Raw genomic sequence first — 278 nt, forward strand, 5'->3', positions numbered from 1 at the left:
CAGATCCCGTGTGTGTCTGGACACCCAATGTGTCTGACTGGCCTTTTACTTATTTTCATGTGTTGCCTGGCACATATGCCCAGCTTGGCTATAAGTGGCAACTCAGTACCATGCTAGCTATGAGACAACAGCTGCCTTTTTTGCATGCCCTATTGAATGTCATTATTGTGCAGCCAGAATAAGTGAAACAGATTTTGATGCTTCTGGGTTTTTGTTTCTTCCCCCCGTCCCCTCTTCTCTTGACAGTTTTTTATCATGCTGTTAATTGTATTCCTGCT

At 43.9% G+C, this 278-nt stretch overlaps 1 protein-coding gene across 1 annotated transcript in view; it reads left to right on the plus strand.

Moving 5' to 3' along the window:
- TSPAN4 (tetraspanin 4) overlaps positions 1 to 278 on the plus strand; it is an 857,269-nt gene that overhangs the window by 767,110 nt on the left and 89,881 nt on the right. The window contains 1 exon segment of the mRNA XM_006039403.3: positions 247 to 278. This exon segment is cut by the window's right edge and continues 1 nt beyond it. Coding sequence (XP_006039465.2) covers positions 247 to 278 — 32 coding nt within the window.

The sequence above is a fragment of the Alligator sinensis genome, unplaced genomic scaffold (genome assembly GCF_000455745.1).
Source record: "Alligator sinensis unplaced genomic scaffold, ASM45574v1 scaffold950_1, whole genome shotgun sequence".
Taxonomy (NCBI): Eukaryota; Metazoa; Chordata; order Crocodylia; family Alligatoridae; genus Alligator; species Alligator sinensis.